General features: G+C 40.5%; 2 protein-coding genes across 5 annotated transcripts in view; both read right to left on the reverse strand.

The window, feature by feature from the left end:
• The window catches only part of LY96 (lymphocyte antigen 96), a 28,637-nt gene extending 22,874 nt beyond the window's left edge, over positions 1-5,763 (reverse strand). The window contains exon 1 of one of the 4 annotated variants that reach the window (XM_030304555.1): positions 5,188-5,603. In XM_030304555.1, coding sequence (XP_030160415.1) covers positions 5,188-5,299 — 112 coding nt within the window. In that variant the 5' untranslated portion in view covers positions 5,300-5,603. Of the gene's footprint in view, positions 1-5,187 lie in introns of all 4 variants that reach the window. The other 3 variants (XM_030304553.1, XM_030304556.1, XM_030304554.1) reach the window with 3 other exon arrangements.
• A 5,253-nt stretch (positions 5,764-11,016) lies between these two features.
• TMEM70 (transmembrane protein 70) lies at positions 11,017-17,998 on the reverse strand. Its single transcript, XM_030304552.1, has 3 exons — positions 17,706-17,998; positions 16,417-16,522; positions 11,017-11,661 (listed from the first exon to the last, which is right to left on the reverse strand). The coding sequence occupies exons 1-3, from the start codon at positions 17,913-17,915 to the stop codon at positions 11,204-11,206; spliced, it is 774 nt and encodes a 257-aa protein (XP_030160412.1). The 5' UTR covers positions 17,916-17,998; the 3' UTR covers positions 11,017-11,203.
• Positions 17,999-18,703: the final 705 nt, after the last annotated feature.

An 18,703-nucleotide genomic window follows, 5' to 3' on the forward strand; every position in this document is an offset into this window, starting at 1 on the left:
TTACGCAACATTGTGAATGTCCTTAATACCACTGAATTGTACACTTAAAAATGGTTTAAGGGGTAACTCTTATGTTTGCCATGTTGGTAATATAAACAATAATGATAATAAAGGCCAGTGTGAATGAAAGTTATGAAACAGGCTGGGTGGGAATCATAGGGATGAGACAAGTAGGCAGGGGCAATCTTAAGGGGTCTTGGAGGTCTTGCTATAAAGTTGGGATTTCACTCTAATTGCAGTGGAAATCCACTGGACAGTTTTAAACAAGGAGAGTAACATTGTCTGACTTATTTACATTTTCAGAAGACCTCTCTGGCCCCTGTGCCAAGAACAAATTACATAAGAGCAAGAATTGAAGTGAAGAGAGAAGAATCTGAGAGGTTGCTACAAAGGCCAAAGGAGAGACAGGGGTGTGAGTGGTAAGCAGAGGATAGTCATAAGTAGTTGGCTTTAGAATATATTCTGGAGATAATGAAAATGTGAACCACCAATAATAAATTGAATGTGGAAGATAAGGAAAAGAGATAATTTTTTTTAATTTTTTTTTTGTACATTTATTTCTTTTTGAGAGACATAGAGACACAGAGCACAAGTTGGGGAGGGGCAGAGAGAAAAGGAGATACAGAATCCGAAGCAGGCTCCAGGCTCTGAGCTGCCAGCCCAGAACCCGACGTGGGGCTCAAACTCACAGACTGTGAGATCATGACCTAAGCCAAAGTCAGATGCTTAGCCGACTGAGCCACCCAGGCACCCCAGTAAAAGAGATAATTAAAAGGTACCCCTGGTTTGGGGCATAAGGAATTAGGTGAATGATAAGATGGGAAATATAGGAATAAACAGGCTTAGGTCAGCATAAGTCAAGAGTTCTAGCTCCAAATGGCTATTGGACTTACCAGTGGCCATGCTCAGTTTACAGAATGAATGAATGAATCCTCAGGTCATGTACAGTTATTCATCCTACTACACATAAGACAAAAGCCAGAAGTTCCTTGAGATACCAGCCATAGCTTACCTAACTTTTGCATTTTCAGTGCTCCTTAGCATAACTAAACTTAATGCCTGTTAAATAAAGCTTGTTAAACTGCATTAAATTCAGCTGACTTGACTAGGCTCTGTAGGGCACATAGGGCTTTGGATGGACCACAAAATGACTGCATGAAACAGAAAGATGAATACAGATATTTCCAGTTACAGAACAGCAGAAGTACAACTAAAGGCCAGAGAAGAGGCTGGCCTGCTCAGAGTGGGGTATCATGCAACATACCAAGATATACCTGCTTAGCTGGAAGGGCCATGCTACAAGCACACACCCAATCAGTCAGTAGGTCCTGTCAGCTCCACCTTCAGAATCCTTGCAGAATCTTCTCATCACCTCCACCACTATTCCTTTGGTCTGAGTCACCATTGTCTCTCTCATCAGGGTTATTTCGCAACAGCCTCCCAACACATGTTCCCCCCGCCCCCTCGCCCTCTTATAGGTTATTGTCAACACAGCTGCCAGACCAAGGTTTGCTTGCAGTAAAAGATAATCTGGCCCCTGACCTGCAAAGCCCTCACCTCCTCTCCATTTCCCTCTATGACCACATCTTCTACTGCCTTCCCTCTCACTCACCCATCACAGCCACACTGACCTCCTTGCTATCCTTCCAACACACCAGACATGTCCCCACCTGAGGACCTTTGTGTGTGCCCTGTACTCTACCTCTTCCCCTAGATATCTGCATGGCTCATTCCCTCAACTATTCCAGGCCCTTGCTAAATGTTACCTTCCCAGGGAGACCTTCCTTGGCCATGCTACTTTATAATGCAATACCCTTCCCCATCTGTGCACTGTCTCTTCCCCTGCTCTATTTTCCTTACACAGCAACTGCCACCATCTGACATGCTGAATATTTTACTGATAAAAATTCCATGAGAGGAGCGCCTGGGTGGCGCAGTCGGTTAAGCGTCCGACTTCAGCCAGGTCACGATCTCGCGGTCCGTGAGTTCGAGCCCCGCGTCAGGCTCTGGGCTGATGGCTCGGAGCCTGGAGCCTGTTTCCGATTCTGTGTCTCCCTCTCTCTCTGCCCCTCCCCCGTTCATGCTCTGTCTCTCTCTGTCCCAAAAATAAATAAACGTTGAAAAAAAAAAATTAAAAAAAAAAAATTCCATGAGAGCAGGGACTTTTGTTTTTGTTGTTTGCTGCTATATAATATCCTCAATGTTCAGAACAGACATGCTAGATGCTCAGTAAATAATTGTTTACTTCAATAATCCATTAATTCTTGGGTTTCTGGACTACCTATAGCTAAATAAATAAATAAATAAATAAATAAATAAATAAATAAAATGAAGGCTAGAACTGAATCAGAGTCTGATGACTTCAGTTACAAGGGGGCATGTGTCCAGGGTCTTTTAGACTGACTTGCACACCCACATCTTCTACCTTTTCCAAAGTTGAGGAACATACAGCTAATTCTTGCCATTTCTGTAGGTTTTTAGCTGAACCCCCCTCCCCACCACCAAATTCATATGTGGAAATTCTAATGTGACTGTTGGGAGATAGGATCTTTAAAGAGGAGATTAAGTTAAAAAGAACCTGTTAGGGTGGGCTTTACTCCAGTATGATTGGTGTCCTTATAAGAAGAGGAGATTTAGACACATAGAGAATGTCACCAGGCTTGAGTGCACACAGAGAAAAGACCATATAAGACACCGCAAGATGGCAGCCATACACAAGCCAAGGAGAAAAGCCTCAGAACTAAACAAAACTGATGACTCTTGATCTTAGACTTCCACACCCAGAACTGTGAGAAGTAAAGTTCTGTGAAGTCATCCAGTCTTTGGTGTTTTGTTACGGCAGCCCTAGCAAACTAATACACTGTAAATATCCCATAGCTTCACCAAATGGAAATCATCCTCACGGAAAGACTAAATAGGGTGTTGTTTTTGTTACCAACGTCCTCACAGGAATACCTACAGGAATCAGTGCTTCCTGCACATGCATTTTGGGCTCAGCCAGGACAGATTCTCTGAGGTAGGGAAGAAAATGACATGGCATGGGCATAGCACTGCTGTAGCTGTGTACTCTGCTTGCTCCCCTCAGTCCCTACATCAGCGAGGCAGCAGGAAAGGACCACAGGATTTCTCAGCATTAGACAGAAAGACACAAAATCCTCCCTCAAAAATCAAATCAAAAGACAAATCGTATTTTTGTTACTAAAAGATTAAAAGCTGAATAATTGGGCTACCTGAGTAGCTCAGTCAGTTAAACGACCAACTCTTGATTTCAACTCAGGTCATGATCTCAGGGTTTGTGAGATCCAGCCCTGCATCAGGCTCTGTGCTGACAAGCTAACAGTGTGGAGCCTGCTTGAGATTCTCTCTCTCTTCCTCTGCCCCCCCCCGGCTTGTGTGTACTCTCTCTCTGTCTAAAAAAAGAAAGAAAGAAAAAAAACTGAAGAATGATAATAAGTATAAAGTAAATAAGGACACATGAAACATGGCACAGAGGTAACATAATTGGGGTGCCAGCCTGGCTCAGTTGGTAGAGCCATGAGACTCTTGATCTCAGGGTTGTAAGTTCAAGCCCCATGCTGGGTATAGAGATTACTTAAAAATAAAATCTCAAAAAAAAAAAAAAAAAAAGAAGAAGGTGACATAATCAATGTATGGTACACAGAAGTCAAAGGAGAGGAGAGAGTTGGCCACAGAGTTCACTGGGAAGGCTTCCTGAAGGGGGAAACTGATCTTCTATGATGGAGAAATTTCAGAGATAAACTGAAAGGGAATTCAGTATAATCCACACATGGAAAAAAGCCACAAGTGTAAAAGATTGATCACACAGCTAAATTGTGTTCTCACACCTGGCAATTACTCTAATGCCCTGGAAGTAACTTTACATTAGCATTTGTCAGAGTGTGTTTTCCAGGACAGTCAATACACTCAAAAAATACAATAAAACAGAAAATCTGGGGATTAAATAGGTTTTTTTTTTTTTTAATTACAGAACTTTTCAGAACTCAGACTACGTTTGCAAATCTCCCCCAAATGATTAAACCACCAATCCTTTTTCCCAACAGAATCTCAAAGAGCTAGCATTTGTGAAAGGTATCAAACCTTCCCCATATAGCTAATAGGTAGAAAAGGGCAGCCAACCCATGATAAGCAAAGCGATAGAAAGTACCAAACCAAAACAGCAGTCAAGCCCTGATGCTGTGTATTCAGTCTTCTTTTGTGAAGAAATAGGGAGGAAAAACAAAAAAACAGTGATATAGCTAGTTAATAGCATTAGGGTATGGCTGATTTTTTAAGTACTCAGTACTGTTGTTTCTATATGGCTATGTGCTAAAACTTTAACCTACAACAATCCTTGTAAAACAGCTTTAAAATCACTTTCACTTTGGGGAGCCTGGGTGGCTCAGTCGGTTGAGCATCCGACTTCGGCTCAGGTCATGATCTCACAGTTCATGTGTTTGAGCCCTGAGTCAGGCTCTGCAGTGATAGCTCAGAGCCTGGAGCCTGCTTCAGATTCTGTGTCTCCTTTTCTCTCCCTGCCCCTTCCCCACTCACTCTGTGTCTCCTCTCAAAAATAAATAAAAACATTAAAAAAAATTTTTTTTAATCACTTTCATTTTACCGATAAAAAAGCTGGGACACAGAAAGGCTAAGTATTTTTTGCTGAAGGTCACGCAGCTTGTAACTGACGGAACCAGGCTAACATCCACTTAGGGAGGTAATTCCAAGACCCCTCAAAAGTCACAGCCTGAAATGCTTAAAAAGCACTGGTTACATGCCCACTGCTTTGCTGAAGAAAAAAAAAAATCACATACCAGAGCAATAATCAATTCCAAAAGGCAGCTAGGATGATTCTACCTTCTCAAGAAGAACCAGTAAGTATGGGTCTAAGGCAAAAACTCAGCAAAGAATTCTGCCAAAACTGGGAAGAATCTGAAACTGGGATCACAGTGGAGAGAGCTGACCACGGGGAACAACAGAAGCACTCAGAGGTCAAGTTCAACACAGTTTAGAGACTTGGGAAGTCTGTGAAAAATGAAGAAAATCCACATGGACAGTCACCTGCCATCACATTTGTTGCCAGCAGCAGCAGCTGGAACACACTGTCATTTCCTGTGTTCCCGCGACAGCAAAGTGACGTTCGTTCCTGTAAAAACTCACCCTTGAAGCACTTGTTGCTGTTTTACTTACCACAGTGGGAATACCAAACACTGGAATCAGAAGAGTTGCAGATCCACTGTAGCTCCCCAGGTTCAGTGAAGGTGGAAGAAAACAGAGTAGAAAAAAGTATAAATGGAAACATGATTCAATATCCCCGAAACTTTAAAAACGCAAGGAGAATCAGTAAGTAATCATCAGACTCTTTCCTTTCAGTAAGCAGAAAAGATTTAACTTAGTCATTGGTCACATGATTTCTGAGCTTCTGTCCAACTGTTTCCTCTTTTGTGTGTCTGTATTTAGTATTTGAGTACTTCCGGAAAAGGGAGAGAGGGAAATGATTTAGAATATACTTTTCTAGAACACTTGCTGCAAATGAGAGCACAGACCGTTAAAAACAAAACAAGGTACTTCTCAGTCAATAGTAACAGAACCAGTCTGCAGGTCTCCCCTAGAATCCCAACAGACTGGTACGTCTTTTTCCATCTGTATTGCTGTTCTCTCCTACAAGTTTTTTATATGACAGTGTCTCATGGCCCAGGGAGCTGGACCTATAGGTCTGAACTGAATAGTCTTATGCAAACTATTTCTGCTCCACAATAGGTGCAGCCACAGAGCAGAGCCGGACGAGATGAGACCCCACACACGGGATATTACCATAGCTCTGCGCTGTGGGCAGGGGCCACACCAGGCTTGAGAATGCACTTACTTAAGCAAACTGCAGCTCCAGGGAATATTTTGACCCCTGATAATGAAATGGTCATTATTTTGCATGTGGCATGAATTTCAAAGTTCTCACTGTGTTCTAGAAAAAATAGGTGATCTTTTAGATACTTTGCTACTTGAAATCATTAAAAAAAAAACTTTTTTAAGTTTATTTAAGAGAGACAGAGAGAGAGCACAATCAGGGGGTGGGGGAGGGGGACAGAGGATCCAAAGCAGCTCTGTGCTGACAGCACAAAGCCTGTTGCGGGGTTTGAACTCATGAACCAAGAGATCATGACCTGAGCCGAAGTCAGACACTTAACTGACTGAGCCACTTAGGTGCTCCACTACTTAAAATCCTTCAATGGACATAGTTTGGAATTAGTAGCCAAAATAGCATGGAGTCAAGGCCTGAAACTCTACAAGTTTGGAGGAAAATAATCATATGTTGGTAAAAGCTTCCATTAAAGAACTGGGCTGCTTTCCCATTTTTAGAAAGGCAAAAATCCATGGGAGGATGGGGTAAATGGGAGCAGTTAATGGGTATTGAGTTTCAGGTTTGCAAGGTAAAACCTTCTAGAGATCTGTTGCACAGCAATATAAATATAGTTAACACTACTGAACTTATGGTTAAAATTGGTTAAGACAGTAAATTTTATATTATATATTTTTCACCACATTTAAAAAGTAAGAAAAAGGAGGAAGAGGAGGAGGGGGGGGGGAGGAGGAGAAGAACCTATGAATGCCCCTAATGGTCTCAAAATACCATTCCCCATTAAAAGGAACAAAGACTGGAGAAATTACTGATTCCAGGTCTGGGGCAGAAAATGCACAAGATGGAGCCTGGAACATCTTATCACATTAGATAACCAATATGAAGACAGTCCCCACTGACCAAAGATAGGTTTCTTATCGATGTTGTAACAAATAACCACTAACTTAGTGACTTAACAATACAAATGTGTTCTCTTACAGCTCTGGAGGGCAGAAGTCTGGAATCAGTTTCATTGGGCCAAAGTCAAAGCTGGTTCCTTCTGGAGACTCTGGGAGAAGAATCTGTTTCCTTTCTCATCTTAGAGAGCTCCAACGTCTGTATTCCTCCATCTTCAAAGTTCAGCATTCCCATCTCTGCTTCCATCATCACATCATCTTCTCCTCTGACCTTCTCACCTCCTGACTCCTTCTTATAAGAACACTGTGATTACACTAGAACCATCTGGATAATCCAGGATAATCTCCCCAAGATCGATCTATAAAATTCTTTTGCCATATAATATGACATTCACAGTTTCCAGACATGAACATCTTGGGGGACCATTATTCAGCCTACTATGTAAACATTAAGATAGTTAACTGCAATGAAGTATACATATTTGTATATAAATGTGAGCTCATATTTTTTTAAAGTCTAATCATCAGATGATGCTAGGAAGCCAGCTCTTTTAAAAACCAGTAAATAAAGGGAAAGAATCAAATATTTATCCTGACTTCTCTATGGAAACTCAGCTACTGGCAACCAGACAGTAGATGGGGCAAGTTTCCCTTGCCTCCTCATACTATTTTCTCTACTTTTAGAAGTATTCAGCTAATATATAAAAAAGTAACAATAGAATATAACCATTTTGCAACACCTAAGGAATTACTTAACTTAGGCACTGAACATCAACGGTTACTAACTGCACAAAGAGAGAGACAGAAAGACTGTATTTCTTGATAGATGAACACTGGTAGACAGCCTCCAAGATGGTTCCCAATGATCCTTACTTCCTAGTACCCAAACTCTTGTGTAGTAGTCCTCTCCACCAGTGAATAAGGCTGATTGTGTAATATTGCATAATTACTCCGTGCAACTTCCAAGATAGATCATATACATCATTGTGGCTTCCACCCTGCTCTTTTGGATCATTTGCTCTAGGGGGAGCAGGTAGCCCTAAGGAGAGAACCACGTGGTGCGAAGCTGAGCCCTTTTGCCAAAAAGCCAGTGCCGGTTTGTCAGTCATGTGAGCAAGCCATCTTGGAAGCAGTTCTTCCAGCCCCAGTTCAGCCTTCAGATGATAGCAGCGCCAGCTGATAACTGCCACCTCATGAGAGAAGCTGACTCAGAAGCATTCAGCTAAGCCACTCCCAGATACTGGATCAACAGGCACAATGTGCTATGTTTGAAACCTCTGACTTTTAGGGGCTATTTCTTATGCAACAATAGATAACTAATACAAGCAACATTACCTATGAAATGGTTTTGTCCAAAATAATGAAATCTCAGTATGATGAGGGGCGCCTGGGTGGCTCAGTCGGTTAAGCGGCCGACTTCAGCTCAGGTCAGATCTCGCGGTCCGTGAGTTCGAGCCCCGCGTCGGGCTCTGTGCTGACAGCTCAGAGCCTGGAGCCTGTTTCAGGTCCTGTGTCTCCCTCTCTCTGACCCTCCCCCATTCATGCTCTGTCTCTCTCTGTCTCAAAAATAAGTAAACGTTAAAAAAAAATTAAAAAAAAAAGAAATCTCCGTATGATGAAGCTTCAAGTCCTACTACCAATTTACAGGAGATACAGAGGACAGAGAAACACGTTAAACTACACCTCAGGGATACAATCAGAAAATATAGACCAGGAAAAGATGTAAAGAACAAACAACTCTGTTCCTTCAACTGATAATTTACAAGGGAGAAAAAAACAAAGTGAAAGAAATGAAGGGGCCTATAGAAGAGTCTGAAAAGACATTTCGTAAATTGGTATGAATAAGTATGAACTTTTCCTGGATCTTAATCCAAACAAAATGTGGGGAGGCATTGGAAATTTGAACAGACTGGATATTTGATAACTCTGGGAGAGGGCAGAGGTTTGGGTATTATAATGGTATTATAATTTTTTAAGTCCTTATCTGGTAGAGTTACAAAATTAAATATTTAAGAAATAAATGTTATGATGTCTGGGATTTGCTTCCAAATAAGTAGAGGGCTTCCAAAGTAGTAAGTGGTTGGGGTGTAGATGAAACAACGCTGACAACAAATTGGTTGGTAATTGTTGAATCCGGATGATAGCCATGTTGATTAGTTGTACTCCTACTTTTGAATGAAGTTCTCAATGAAAAGGAAGCCAACAATGTATAAACTGTTCTGAGTAAATCAAATACAGTTTTAAAAACTGTATCATTCAGACCTAATGGCCATTTTGTTACTTTTGCTTCCAAAAGCTGGATTCTTTCAGGATGATGAAATTGGTATTGAAAAAAAGGATTACAAAATATTTTATTACCAACGGGTTTTATTACCTGATGTAACCTAGACGTTAAGCCAGGATCATCCTGCCTTTTGAGATTCAAATAAAACTGACTCAATGCCCTTTCTATATGTAGTGGGACACTCCTCACCTCCCCAACCTTTCCAAGATTACTCTGAGGTGAAGTTAGTAAAGTGGCATAAGAGAGATGTATATAAATTTCTCCTCCTCACCTTGGTCTGAGTTGTTTCTGCTGACTTATTTCAGTGGTGAATCACATTCCACACATGCTGTTCCTTTTCTACTTCTTGGTGTCACTCCAGACCACGCACTTGAGAAGTCCTCTTTCTCAGTATTTTAGGCTTCTTTTCCCTAAACAACCAAGTTGTCTTCTGAATTATGATGATACTAATAAAAATAGGTTTTTCACTCCACTACACAGGTGGCAAAATGGTTATATGGATACAGGACATTTAAAGAAAGAGATATGAGGTACTCAAAACAAGTTATGAACGAAGTGACACTTGGAAGAAAACGAAAATAGTTTAACAATACTGTTTTTTCTTCTAGGAGTGGAACTAAGTGATTCTTTTTTCTTGCTTCTACTTTCTGATACTTGATGAGCATTTGATTATGGAATAATTTTTAATAGAAATCTACAAATCACATTAACTGCCAAGATAGCAACAGGTATTGATCTAAGTGACATAGGACAGAGGAGCAGGCAGAGGCCCAACCCGAGGATGGAGACGGCACCAGGTTGTTCACCTGAGACCTAGAGCCTGCTCTCTACTAGGATCATAAACTGGCTGATCCTAGCAGAGGGTGCTCTAGGTCTCAGAAATGGGAGCACTTTTCTACCCTACCCTCCCTCCTACAAGCCCCTAGCAGCTTCAGACCTGTCAACTAGTGATGCTCCTTGCTCCTTCCCCATCAACCTTCCTCAAACACAGATAAGCCATGATATTTACCATCATGGCAGATAGGAGACATGAGGCAGCTCCACACAGACTGGGTATTTTGTTCTTGACTTGACTGACAACTAGCACAGTACCTGGCACACACTGGACACCTAATAAGTTACCTACTGATCTAAATAGCATGGGGGCACCTGGGTGGCTCAGTCGGTTGGGCGTCCGACTTCGGCTCAGGTCACGATCTCACAGTCCGTGAGTTCGAGCCCTGCGTCAGGCTCTGTGCTGACAGCTCAGAGCCTGGAGCCTGCTTCGGATTCTGTTTCCCTCTCTCTGACCTTCCCCCATTCATGCTCTGTCTCTGTCTCAAAAATGAATAAATGTTAAAAAAAAAAAATTAAAAATAAATAAATAAATAAATAAATAGCTAGCTAGCATGATTTAAGGCCTTTTGCTCCTTGCTGAAAATCCTTCACAAGGACCAACTTTGATTTTACAACTAGAGGTTAAAAATCTTAAAATGCCAGGACTTCATAAAGTTAGCATAAAGATGGCCATTTTATAAAAGGTCCTGTCATCTATTTAGTACCTATGATTTTTCCTGCTCTGATAGGATACATCAAAGGAGAAGAGTGCACAGAGGGACAACTGGGACCACCAAAGACATCGCTACTTAGATCACCATTTCTCCTGTAACTATCATACTCAACTGGACAAGGAGATTCTTATTATGGGCAACTATGCCAGAGAAGATAGGCAAAAACTCGTGGTTTGAACCAAAGGGAGATTAACACTGCTTCCTATAATTTTTGAAATTATTACTCTAATTTTTAAAATTATAGATATTTTAATGTGGGTAAAGTTAGTATCTATACACTTAGAAAAACCCAAAAAACAGCTCTCCTATTTGCTTCTGACATCTGATCCCCAGGCTAGAGGCAGCCACACTTATTATATAAAATTACTTATGCCTATGCCAGCATGAACGTGTATTCTCACTTTTTAAAAACATAAATGGTAGAATATTACGTTTTGTTTTTCAAACATAGCTTATTTTATTATACAGAAACATAATTCTCTGAAAATTAATTAAAAGTTGTTTGATACAACTTCAAATTGGTTTTAACAGTCAGTCACTAACAGAAAACAAAAGGCAATTTAATTATTATACATTGGAACATAAATCACATTTAAGCACAAACATGAAAACAGCAGACTCATTTCTCATCTTTGACTTGTTTCTTTTCACTGTCTTCTTCCATTTCAAAAGTGAATGGTTTGTCATAACCCATTAGATGGTTATAATCTTCAGGGTTTGGAAAGAGCACTGGATTAACTAACAGTGATTTTGTTTTAGCGTAAAACGTGGTAAACACATGTGTGCTGTCTGGAATCTTCACGTCATTTTGGTGAAACACTGTACTCGTTTCTGAAAGCACAACATTATAAGTAATGGCTTTGTAAGTGTCTGTTGTAGCTTCATGGTACAACCGAATGACATAGCCTTTTGTAACAAAGTGAAGCAGTGCTGGAGTGATCACCGTAAAGCTTCCTATGATGCCGTAAAATAATATTTGCAAAGGCAGACTTCCAAATATAATATTATTTTGTGCAAAAATGTATGGTAGAAATGCAAGGCTGATGACACTTGTAGAATAAGAGAAACATTTCACACCTAAATAGGAAAAAAAATGGGAAAAGATTAATATATATAAATTTTATAAAACAATCAACCTATTCAATTAATACTTCCACCTTCTTATAGCATCACCAAAACAATAAAATCAACACACACATATAGTGAATATTATTTCCTAGGTTCTGTCTTTACATACTTTATATATTTTATTCACGAAATCTTTGAAAAAGCACTATGAAATAGACGGATAATTATCATCATCACTCCCATTTAAGACATGAGAAAAACAATGCACTTGCTCTATATCACAGAGCTACCAAGTGGCAGAACTGGGATTCAAACCCAGGCAATTTGACTCTAGTGCCCAGGCCACTGACCAATACACTGCACTGCCTCTCCAGGTAAGAAATCTGCTTTAGGGTTAACTGGCCCTCTACCTCAGTTCCCCAAGAAAAGATTCAATATTACTCAAATATCCTTATGAATACTATAAAAGTTAATTCAGCCAGCAGATTATCAAATAAAACTCTATTAATAAGCACTTCCACATATCTAACATTAAATGTTTATATATGAGGCTAACATTATCAGGCTAAGTGCCCAGGATTAAAACAAACTACCAAAACAAACAAACAAACAAACAAAATCGAAAACAAAACAAAACAAACACCAGTGGTTAAGAAACACATGGGAAATAAGGCGCCTGGGTGGCTCAGTTGGTTAAGCATCTGATTCTTGGTTTCAGCTCAGGTTATGATCCTACAGCTAGTGAGTTAGAGCCCTGCAACGGGCTCCACGCCTGCTTGGGATTCTCTCCCTCCCTTTTTCTCTGCCCCTCCCCCACTTATGCTGTATCTGTCTCTCTCAAAATAAAAACTTAAAAAAAAAGTAAGAAAGAAACACGTGGGAAATATATTCAACTTCTTTACCAATGAAAGACATTCAAGTTAAAACAGTGAGATATTTTTACCTGTCACATTAAAACATTAAAAATCAATGACTTCTGAAATGCATAGTTAAAAATGGTTAAGAGACACCTGGGTGGCTCAGTAGGTTAAGCAACTGACTCTTGATTTTGGTCAGGTCACGATCTCATGGTTGGTAAGATCAAGCCCCACATCAGGCTCTGTGCTGAGGTGTGGAGCCTGCTTGGAGTACTCTCTCTCCCTCTCTCTCTCTGTACCCCACCACTTGTGCATGCTCTCTCTCTCGAAATAAATAAAAATAAAAAAACATTTAAAAAATAAAAATGGTTAAAATGGTAAATTTATGTTACATATATTTTACCACAATAAGTGACTTAAAATGTAAATTTCTAGAAGATCGACAAGTTGAGATCCTAGACAAATTGGTTATAAATTTAACTTGGAAAAACAAAGTAAGAAAAAAGGGTGGGAGAAGTTAGATATTAAACATAAGTCTATAATTATAATGGTGTGGTCCTGGTGCACAATAAAACAGATCAGCTGAACAAAATGGAAAATCTAGAAATAAACCTAACTGCATACGGAAATTTATATACTATAAATTTATATACTATACATCTCAAATATGTGGGCAAAAATGGTGCTAGGACAACTGGATAGCCATATAAAAAAGATAAAAACTCAATCCATCCCTCATACCATCCACTAGGAAAATTCCAAATAATCCTGATATTTAAATATAAAAAATAAAATCATAGAGATAGAAGAAGAAAATATCCATGCAGTCCTTCATAATCTGAGAATGGGAAAACTTTTCTAATTATGACTCAAAACACAAAAGCAATCAAGGAGAAAGGTAAATCTGATTAAAAATGTACATGGACATAAACAAAGTAGAGACAAATGAGAAAAATATTTGCAACTTATATCACAGAGTGTTAATATCCCCAACATATAAAAGGTTACTAGGATATGAGAAGATCAATAACCCTGTCCACAAACATGCAAGAAATAGAAGCAGATGGCTCACTAAAACAGAAATAACCACAGCCCTTAAACAGAAGAAATGTTAATAAACCTCAAACATAAGAAACATGAAATTAAAACCACGGTGAGATATTGTTTTCCTCCAAAACTGCCAAAAACCAAGTTTGACAACATACTGTTAACAGTCTCATACATTGCTATTGGTTACAGGCTTAATTATCTTGCATCAGTAATTTAAAAATAATTCCTTCCTTCCTCCCACAGGTAGTTGCTATGACACTGGTACACATACAATACAATACAATACAATACAATACAATACAATACAATACAATACAATAGGGATACAATGCGGACCAAGATGCCTTCTATAAAAGCCACCTTAGTCCTTCCAACTACCCTTTTTTCCCCCCAAGACTTTTGTCACACTATGGTGGGTCGAATAGTGTACCTCAAAATTCATGTGTACCCAGAACCTCCAAATGTGACCTCATTTGGAAATAGGGTCTTTGTAGACAATCAAAAATTGAGATGAGTTCATCCAGGAACAGGGTGGGCCATGACTCCAATGAGAATATCCTTGTAAGGATAAAACATGACAGAGACACAAAGAAAACATGGCCCTTCCCAACACCGATTTCAGAATTCTAGCTTTCAGAACAGGGAGAACAAATTTCTGTTGCTTTAAGCCACCAAGTTTGTGGAAACTTATTACAAGAGTCCAAGGAAACTAATGTACCATATACTTTATTTTGCCTGGATTGACGTAACTGTCATTTTCCAAACAATATATTCTGGGCTTTCCCAGCTTCATGTCTTTGCTCATACTACTCCATGCCTGGGATGCCCTTCTTTCACACCTCTTCATGTTCAAATTCTTCTCAACCTAAAATGAGACTACTGTGACATCAGTTAATTATTTGTGGAGGAATTAAAAGGAACAATCAACTAAAAGACTCTTCAAATGTCTTTAAAGTAGGATCCATTTGGTAGTTTAAAGAATCTCCAAGAACGTTACCTCTATCTTAATGTCTCTCATTCAGTTTTACACAGAAAAAGTATTTCTCTCTCAGTTCCTACATAAAAAAAATAGTAATCAGGGGCGCCTTAGTGGCTCAGTTGGTTAAGCATCCGACTCTTGATTTTGGCTCAGGTCATGATCTCACGGTTTATGAGTTCCAGCCCCTCATCAGACTCTGCCCTGACAGTGTAGAGCCTGCTTGGGATTCTGTCTCTCCCTCTCTCTCTGCCTCTCCCTGGCTTGAGCTCACTCACTCTCAAAACAAACAAATAAACTTTAAAATAAGTAAAGAAATAAAACAGCAATCTCTATAAAGTATATACAGTGACTTTCTATCACCATAATGTTCAAAGAACTCAAACATTAAATTCTTATAGAGGTTACAATTCTAGAACTTGGAATACCATGGATGGCTATGCTCTTCCACAAATATGACATCCTAACCACATGAAAAATAACCATTTATATTCTCATCTTTAAAGAAGGAAGTCAAATGGAAATAAATAAATTAGTAAGCCTTCCCTGCATTTGAAGTAAGGGTCTGCTCAGAACAAAGGGTATTATGGGTATCACTGTTAACATATCTGGTAGTTTAAATCCAGGTATCTCAGGTCAGAAATGTGACAAATGCTCAGTGGCCTACTTATGTACTGACTCCTAGAGGAATTTCTAACCACTGAAAATTAATTTTTCCAGTAACTTCAGAACTCTTCTCAATAGTGATTACACTCAGTCCTTATTGTCAAAGTTTTAAATATCTACACAGTCCTCTAAACACAGTCTATTTTGATGCCTCACACTTGAGAACTTACAGATTCCCAGAGTAAATTAAAAAAAATTTTTTGGAAATTCATTTATTTTGAGAAACAGAGAGAGTGAGCAGGAAAGAGCAGAGAGAGAGAGGGAGAGAGAGAATCCCAAGCAGGCTCTGCATGGTCAGCACAGAGCCCCACAAGGGGCTCAAACCAACCAACCGCGAGATCACAACCTGAGCCAAAACCAAGAACCAGCCACTTGACCGACTGAGCCACCCAGGTGCCCCTGCAGAGTAAATTTTAGATGATCAGTTGACACCAGCATAATCAAAAACAGGAATGCAAATGAAGGTGCTAAAATCTTGTGGCTGACCTGGCTATAAAGTAATCCTTCGGATATTTCAGGTTATTCTTTTAAGATTATTAAAATGAGATGCAACCTCAGGAACTTGAACAAATCACATACCTAAGTTCTTCTGACCTTCCCTAATGAATTATTCCATACTAAATACCAAATTAAGAGCTAAGGAAAGAGCTTCAAACTTGTAGTCATTTAATACAGTTTTTCTTCCCTATTAGTCTCTACCACCTACAAAAGCCACTAAACATGTTTCTTGAAAATTCTAAGGTGAACTGAAAACCTGTAAAAGTAATGTATTTTTTTAATTATGAAAGTATTATATGCTCATTTTAGCTGCCGAATTTAAAAATATATGAAGTAAATGTGTAGTCTCTCAAAATAACTACTCTTTAAGGGGTATTCTTCCACATTTTTTCTCTGCATACTCAAACATTACACAAATAAACGCACACTTCTTGTTCTGTTTTACTTTGTTGTTAAACACCTTGGGAGATGACCAAAGGATGGAAGCTTTAGCACCCAGCCGTAAGATCACACAGCCATTAACAGTCTTCAAAAATCTTTTTTAAACCTCCTAGAAATGCAAGGGTCTCAACCTCTGAATCTTGCATTAAGAGGACACAAGAAAAAAATATATAACCTAATTTTTCCTCATATCTTGTGATTAAGAGGTTCTAAAATAAGAGGTAACATCCTAAGTACATTTTACAAAGGAAATTACCCTCACTTTTGATTACCCACCAAACACTGTGCGGGCCAGATTCCCAGTATAAATCAGCCTTCCATCTTCTGATTTTTCAAGCTGTGTATGTAAGCACTGAACACACCTTTCCCAACAAAGAGGTATCTATTGAAACAGAGACCATTATAATGTGAGTACATAATGAAGTGCATTTAGACCAACTTTTAATTTTCTTTAAGTGTATTTTGTAAATTATAATGAAGAGTAAAAGAGAACTTGTCACATACGGTTATTTAAGGAATTCTCAGAGCTAAAGAAATCAAACTAACAAAATCTCTTTCCTGAACTCCAGTCACAACCTGCGGAGTTGGAGAGTGAAGACCTAGGTTTGCACCCCAGCTCAAAGCCTTCTAGATAAAGCATGACTTTGAACAACTAAAAACTTCAGTGGAACAGTCTCTTCCATTCTATGGCTAATGAAAATGTCAAAAGTTTAAGCGTATTAGTGTTCAAAAAACAAAATCCTCAATGTAACGTAAATAAAACACTGCAAATTCAATTTGTTTGAAGTCCAGGCCGTCTTTAATACTTCTACATCTCCTTGCTTCCCTTGTTCCTCTTAATATTTCACTTGAAATCCTGTATCACAGTTCACAGAAGAGTTCCCCGAATGTCTAAAAATTTATTTCACAGAACACACACTTCAAAATGTAAAAGGCATGCCTGATCCATTTATGTTGAAATTTAATGAAATTCCAATTCCCATATTAGGCATTTCCAAGTTTCAATCTTGTTTACTAATCTTGATACTTTACAGGGCAGGATTAGGAGACAATTTATTCAGATAAAATGAGAGCATTAACGCCCCCAACCCCTTTTTCCAAAGAGCAAAATAATTCCTTACAATAAGCTCACCTAATAAAAAAAATAGAACAAACTTAAAGTCCGGTTATCTGAGTTCTTTCAGTTCAGTCTCCAGATGCTGCCTGTAATGCTGCAGATTAACCCCTCCGAGCTTCCGCTCAAGGATAGAAAGAGAAGAGTCGGCACCCACGAGCTGGGTTTGCAACCGCCTGTAAATTACTCAGAACCGCCCAGAAAATGACCACTTTCCAACGGATATTCCTAGACTCGTGGGTGCTGTAAACCCCGGGATCCCGGGCCGGTTCCCGAGGCCGAGGCCCGGTACTTCTGCGCTGCCCTCAGAGAGCTTCTTCCGCACCAGGGTCACCAGGCCGCCGGGGCGGGGGCTCCCCAGGCCTGATCTACCCTCACTCCCCCACCTCCACCCTCACCGCCCACCTCCACTCCCATCCTCTCTCGGTCCGCAAGCCTTCAGACTGCCGACCTGCGTTCGCACCCGACTCCCGAGGAACGGCCGGGCTCCCCGCAGCCCTTCGCTTCCACCGCCAACCAGCCCCAGGGAGCCGCTGCAGGAGGCCACACGCGAGGAGGCTGCGCTAGGGCCTCGGAGCGCGGCAGCCGCCCACGGCACTGTCCTCTTCCCGCCGAGCCGAAGTCCGGCCGCCCACGGGCTGCCCAAAGCCAGAAGCAGCATCCCGCGCGTGACAATTGGCGGCCGACGGCGCAACGGCGGCAACGGGAACCGCGAGGCCCAACTCCTAAACCGACCGCAGCTGGGACCAGCCGCGTTCGCTCCGCCTCCAGAAATCGGGGCGGGAGGGGGGGGGGGGGGGGCAGGCTTGGCCTCACGCGCGTGCGCAGAACTCGCGGCCTCCCCGCAACCTTGGCCACGCGCATTCCCTGCGGACTGAGCTCTGAACGCCGCCCACCGGAGTCTGGTTGCAGGGATCTGCCGACGACCATCCTGGGCGCAGCTTTACTTTCCCATACTTTAGCGCTCTTTAGGAGAATGTGGAAGGACAGAGGAGAGGGAGAGCCATGAGCGGAGGACAACGCCTGGAAGCCAGGATTAAAGTCTTTCATTCTTAGTTGGCGTCATTTTCTAGGCCCCCAAAACTATCTTCTTTCCGGAAAATGATTCTGGCCTATTACCACAGAATAATAATGCGATTTGGACAAAAATGAATGGTAATTTAATCCAACCATTGGATTGGGAGAAAATAAATGGAATTTATTCATATAATGCTGATACTTGTCAAATACCTCTTCTGGAATCCTTCGCATCCATATACACGTTTCTTCATTACTTGTTTAAGAGGTATTGAAGACCTATTGTGAAGACTAAGGAGCAGAGGATATAAAGAGACCGCATAAAATTGGTCAGCTGGGTCTTGAAGGATGAGCATCCAACTAGTAGACACACCTTTGTTTACTATTTCAGAACAATGTTTTTGACTCCAGATGCTATTTGCATGTAAGAAG

The sequence above is a fragment of the Lynx canadensis genome, chromosome F2 (genome assembly GCF_007474595.2).
Source record: "Lynx canadensis isolate LIC74 chromosome F2, mLynCan4.pri.v2, whole genome shotgun sequence".
Classification (NCBI taxonomy): domain Eukaryota; kingdom Metazoa; phylum Chordata; class Mammalia; order Carnivora; family Felidae; genus Lynx; species Lynx canadensis.

Excerpts from the sequence above, each read along its gene's own strand:
- TMEM70 (XM_030304552.1), bottom strand. The coding sequence starts at position 17,915 with ATGCTGCTTCTGGCTTTGGGCAGCCCGTGGGCGGCCGGACTTCGGCTC. Across the intron at positions 16,523-17,705 it reads GGAGTCGGGTGCGAACGCAG|ATACCTCTTTGTTGGGAAAG; the intron begins GTCGGCAGTCTG and ends CTGTTTCAATAG. Across the intron at positions 11,662-16,416 it reads TCTGGCCCGCACAGTGTTTG|GTGTGAAATGTTTCTCTTAT; the intron begins GTGGGTAATCAA and ends TTTCCTATTTAG.